At 38.5% G+C, this 6,000-nt stretch overlaps 1 protein-coding gene across 6 annotated transcripts in view; it reads left to right on the top strand.

The window, feature by feature from the left end:
* The window catches only part of ccser2a (coiled-coil serine-rich protein 2a), a 49,070-nt gene that overhangs the window by 20,787 nt on the left and 22,283 nt on the right, over positions 1 to 6,000 (top strand). For all 6 annotated transcript variants that reach the window (XM_005727373.1, XM_005727371.1, XM_005727372.2 and 3 more), the window contains one exon: positions 3,088 to 3,181. In XM_005727373.1, the coding sequence (XP_005727430.1) occupies positions 3,088 to 3,181 (94 nt within the window). The remainder of the gene's footprint in view (positions 1 to 3,087; positions 3,182 to 6,000) is intronic.

Raw genomic sequence — 6,000 nt, 5'->3', positions numbered from 1 at the left:
CACACACACACACACACACACACACACACACACACACACACACACACACACGTAACAATAGATACCCATGCAGTGCCAGCCCATTTTTAAGAAACAGCACTGCATTGACTCTTAAGCTGCGATTACACAGTGTTTTTCTTCAGATGCTATTTTGTGAGGTACAAAAGTAAAGATCTGTTTTGGCTACCCTGCCAAAGTAAGCAATGTAGGATTTCCTCACAGGATAGCAGTTCACTTTATATGGATTGAAAGAGGCAAAAAAAACCACAAAAAATGTCAGTCTACAACTTCACCCTGGCAACTGTTGGTTTGAAAATTTTATCTTGCCCCGAGGTTTGTCTTTTTAAAATGTTAAAACAAAGATGAACTTTGTCCAGATCTGTAGTTTGTGGTTTTAACTCACTGTGTGCCATGAGGCTAATTTACATGCAGACCATGAGAAGCTATGGTTACAATGGTTACAATGAAGTTTTCTACCATGAACTTTTTTTTCCAACTCTTCATGCTGGCAGTCTTGGATTTTTTTTTTTTTAGGGATAACTAAAACTGAGAGAAAGAAGTTTAGCATTTGACCTTTTTCAGTGACTCTGACGGTTTTAATTAGTGTTTGATCCGGGGAAGTGTATTTGAAGATCCAGCTGATGTCATTGTGTAAGCAGAGCACTGTGAAGCAGATTAAGTTGGCAGAACTACTCGAGGCTTTTTATTGTTCCGAAAGCTGCTCATCCTACAGAGTTTGTATTGCAGGAGACAAAAACACTTGGTGTTTAAAATGTGCGCATCAAATTGTCAAATTCATGTGCTACAAGCCAAATAGTTTTCCCTTTTGTGAACAATACTACATTAGGTTCAAAGCTACGTTCTATATGTAAGCAGGGATTGATTTTCCAGTTTAATCTGCAGGTTCCCAAATCATGCGACTTTCATATTGATTATTAAAGAAAACAGTTTTTAAGAGTCATCATGATCAAATTAGTTTTAAAAACTCATACTCAGCCTAACCTAACAAGATGATACAGTAGTTGGCTAGAGCACAGGGGTTATTGCATTCAACAAGATATCCTTAATACACAGAAAACAGTGAAAGCTCCTTCTTTTTGTCTGTGTTTTAAGTAATTAACCTGGGGCCAGATCTGTGCCAGAGATGGATTGCCATCATAAATGACTACTTTAGTGGACTTGAGGACTTTAGTGTACATATAACTTAATCCAATCTACTGCTGACATGGGTGCACACCCACCTGCCTCCTGGGAGATTATCCTGAATTTTTCACTGCTCTAAGCTGTTGGGTCCTGCCAGTGTGATTTGAAATTTCCCCTGGAAGTGCAAACTGTAATTTGAGGACAGTCAATAAAAGGGAGGTTCTGTATTCAGGTGCTGAAGCAGTTTGGTGGTTCAGTCCCTTGCTCCTCGTCTTGACGTGACAAAGTATCCTTTTAGAAAACACCAATCCATAATATGTTGCTGATGTTAGTAGAGTATATTGATAAAACCAAATGATTTTCTGTAGAAGAAAAGAAGGAAGTGATGAAAGATGTAGGGGGAATTTTATATTACTCAGTGGATGATAATTTTACATTTCATTTACCTTGATATTGGAGTCATGACAGGTGATTCTGCAATGTGCATAATATCACACAAAGGTTCAGGTGTCTATACTGAATGCATTTTAACACCATCCTTCATAAAAAACTTGTGCTTCCTGTGTAATTTTTGTACAAAGCTGTGCGTTTTGTCAAATGCCTCTTACTGCACACCAGTGCTCCAGCTGAACAAGCCCAGCTGCTGCTGTTTTACTCTCTCTGCTATGTGACTGTTTTATAGATGTTTTGAGTTGTTTCAAGACACACACAGATTTGTGCGCACACATGGAGAAACTATCAAATAGCTAAAGAGTTAAAATGCCTTGCTGCAAAGAAGGATCTACCTTTACCTCAGTGTTGGGTCACAGTTATGGTGCTAATATACATTTCTAACTGTGCAAATTTAGAGGTGGCTGATCTCTCTCCCCCCCCCCCAAAAAAAAAAAAAAAAAAAATTCTCTCTTCTCTCTACCTTTAGTGTTAAAACTTTTATTTACTGGGTGGGAGTTACAAGGTTAGAGAAAAGAGTGCAACAGGCTGGGGGAGAGAAGGAAGTCAAAAATCAGAAAAAAGGAAGCGAGAAATGATAAAAGAAAAAACAAAAGTGACAGGTTGATTTGTATACAGACTCTTCAAACAACAAAGATTCCACCCACGTTTTGGTTGATACCGTTTGGAAGAATGCAAAAATATGTTTTGTTTATTCTATTTCCTTCATTCATTTCTTCTTCATTAAGTCTGAAACACTGTGTACAAGGCAGTTATCGCGCAACTCACGAGATATTCAATAATGAGTAATTTTATGCTTCTGTCTTCTAGTCAAAGCCCCGTCAATTTAGCTTCGTAAGGCACAAAATTGCTGTAGAAAAATAAAGCTTTGAACTATTGATTCTTTCCTTTGCTTTGGGTGTGCTTTGAATTATTTGGTAGACAGCTGCACGGCAATCAGAATAGCTGCATATTTTGAGGCTGTTGTGTGAAGTGTTTTGTTGAAATTTCAAAGCTTTCTGAATTGTCATTCATAAACGGGCAATATTTTTCTGAAAGCCTGTTCTGGTGTCTTTGTCTTGATGTATGGAATAAGATCATCTTCTTTCTGTTGTGGCACTGGAGTAAGACGATCATTTGAAACGGTATCAAAGACAAGGTAATTGATAGTGCTGCATTAACTGTTTTTTTTTTTTCTAGTAAATGAATTAATTGGCCAATGAAAATAGATTGGAAATAACAGAAATAATAAAAGGCTGCATCCATTTCAAAAGCATGTGACACACACAAAAAATATGCTTGCAAGGATGTATTAACCACAGGCAAAAACTGCATCTCAGCCTTGTTTTTTTTCTCTCCCTGGTTTTGTAGCTGGTCTTCCTCCAAAAAAATGACTTTGCCCAGAAGCAAATTAATATAATAACTTTAATACACTCATATATAAGTAATATAACAGTGATGCTATTTAATGCTTTTGTTTTCTATAATTTTTGTGTTTATTTTTGTGATTTTCAGGACATCCTTAACAACTTGGACCCTCTGGCAACAGGAGAATTGGATGATGATGACCTCATGCTGGATGTGGACCTCCCAGAGGATGGCTTGCATGGTCAGAACACCTGAGTACTTGCAGACATACACACATAGACATGTAGTTCCTAACTGCAGTTATCTTATTCAGATTTGTAAGGTTATTTTACGGCCATGAAAATTGCTGCAGCTTTATTGGCTAGAACTGTTTCTTTTATTTATAAGCAGATACTTCCAGCAAAGCTTTTCTGATCAAAACTGTAAATTAAACCATTGCCAAGGCCAGAACTTTCTATTTCTAGTAGTCTCATTATGTGGCATATAATGGCTTGAACAAATTGTATCCTTGGGTGAAGATTTGCCTCAGAAACATCCAGCAAACTCTTTTAATGGATACAGGGTTGTCTGTAATGTGGTGGACTCTTTTAATGTTTGATTGATGAAGTTATTAATTTCAGCTCCAAGTCTGACATAAAACTGGCTTTGGATAAGAGCTACTTTCTAGAAGTTTTCAGCCAGCTGTTTGGCTGTGTTTATGACGGATGAACAGATGCACATGTACTTGGTACGTGTGCATATGGTACACACACAACCAAAGTAGATATACAGGCTTAGCAAGACCTGCCTGTACATATGTTTCTCTTGACAGCATCAGTATGGTTTTACATGATTAGTTTAATGCTTTTATATTCAGACAGCACGTCACCCACCTCTGCCTTGATCCTTGAGTCTTGGCTGTTTTCTCTAATCATTTTCACTTTTCACTGCAAATTTAATCAAACTCCAGATTCATTAAGATTGAGTAAAATAGCTTCTATGTAGGTGTTAAAGGTAATCAGGTCACATCATTACCACCTCATAATACTGTTGACAGTATTATTACTGGATTCTTCAGATAATGTTTGTCACAAGGAGAGAGAAGGGTTGAGATTGACCTGTCATGTCATTAAATCTATTGAACTCGAGTGGTTTTAAGATTGAATCACTCATTCTTATCAAAGTAGAATTCAAGGCTAATAGGTTTAATGCACAATACCTCTGACAAGACTCCCTTCAACCTCCTAAAAGGCAATGTAGATTTTGTGTGCATGCTTTCCTGTGCACATGCAAGGTTATGAGATTAGATTTGAATCTGTGCTTCCAAGTAAAAAAAATTTCATGAACGTAGAATTTATTGTGTACTTGGCATACCCAGGAAATTTGCATCAAAATATATATTGTCTATAAAGAGTGATCTCCTTGTTTTTGAGAGAGGGACACAGAGACACTCTAGAGGAATGTGAACTGGAATGTCATCGCTTCCTAATCCTTTTCGGGTAGCAGCCATATTTATAGCTCAGTAAGTCATGGGTAAAGTTAGTGTCATGTGAGGCAGAGTGAAAGCAAGACAGGCTGAGGACTCCAGTTTGACCCAGCCCACAGGGCAGGCCGAGAGATGTGGGATACGGATGGGTGTTACTCCTAAAGACACCCCGGCTCAAAACAGGAAGAGCAAAAGGGGAGAAGAGGACTTAAAAAACAAGTGGAGGATAAAGGAGGCCTCACAAAATCTTTTCATCCAGCTGTCAGGTCACTTGACAAAAAGAGGGGCCAGAGTTTTCCTCTCTTGCCTGTCTCAGCTGGTGACTTCCTAGCTTGGACACGAACCAGTCACCTCATCTGCTCTCTTACCACCACCACCACAGTCCTCTCTCCCCGGCTCCAGTTCCTAGGGAGTTCCCAGAAAAACAAGGCTGTCAACAAAGACTGGGCCAGGCAGGAGGGGAGCTCGGTTGACTTTCTCTCTGGCCTTTTAACAGTTCACCAGCTGACTGGACAAGGAGTTATTTTGCTCTCGTCTTCATCTGAGTTTCTCTACATTTACGGATTTTTTCCCCCCACACTTGGAACATATTCAGATTGTTTTACTTTTTGTTTTAGGCTTTTCTGAGCTGAAAAGCAGTCACTGTACGTGGTTAACTTTCCTGGAATGTAGCAGCTCAGTGTGAGACAGACTGTCTGCTCCTGTGCTATGAGGTGACACTCTGGGTAAAGTATTTTAACCACAACTGCTGAATTCCTCAGATTGGATCTTTTAGTCTGCCAATATTTGTTTAAATCTCTTTTTCTTTATCTCTTTCTACCCATTTTCCTTCAGTCCAAAGAGCATCTGGTATATAGAAAGTCAAGGGTCCTTTTGATTTCCTGGGGGTTGCGCTCTGTTAGTTGTCAATTTTGTTGCAGTTATGGTTCATTTCACAGCTATATGCTATTGAGTATTGCCAAATACTGTGTCCTTTTACCTCCTTGAAAATGAAATGGCTTGTCACTTTGTGTGTGTGAGAGAGAGAGAGAGAGAGCAGTTGTTTGCATTTGATAGTGGGAACAGTTGAGAGAATGAGATGGATAATCGCATCATTTTCATGCAGATATTTTGAAATTTTTGAAAGAAGCACAGTGGTATTCATTACCACAGGGCATTCATAGTAGTGCATTGTGCTATTGTGTTTTTGTGTATGTTTGTATTACATTGTTAGTACTTTTTCATTGTTTTAGGTCTAGAGGGCAAACCCATGAAACTAAATGATTAGTTTTTAGTGTAAACACTTTTTTAAGGATAGAGTACGGATAGGTCAGTTTAGAGTAAAGGTTAGAATTAGCCCTCATCAGCACAGGAAGCTCCTGGCAGCGATCTAGTGACCATAGATCACAGAAACTCAATGATATTCAGTGACTTCAGGTAACAGTTGGTGAAATTACTGCTTGCAATGAAGTGATACATTGACATATGACAGGGACTAAATACATTATAGAGTTTTGTGTGCGTGTAACTTAGGGCTGTTGTAAAATGTGTATCTTTGCATTTTTATGCCTCAAATTCACCCACAAACATAACCGTATCACCAGAAGTGATTTTTC

Source organism: Pundamilia nyererei, unplaced genomic scaffold (genome assembly GCF_000239375.1).
Source record: "Pundamilia nyererei isolate P.nyererei 1_Seehausen unplaced genomic scaffold, PunNye1.0 scaffold00024, whole genome shotgun sequence".
In the NCBI taxonomy this organism is placed as follows: domain Eukaryota; kingdom Metazoa; phylum Chordata; class Actinopteri; order Cichliformes; family Cichlidae; genus Pundamilia; species Pundamilia nyererei.
The sequence above is the reverse complement of the archived record's forward strand: the minus strand, read 5'-3'. Positions and strand labels throughout refer to the sequence as shown.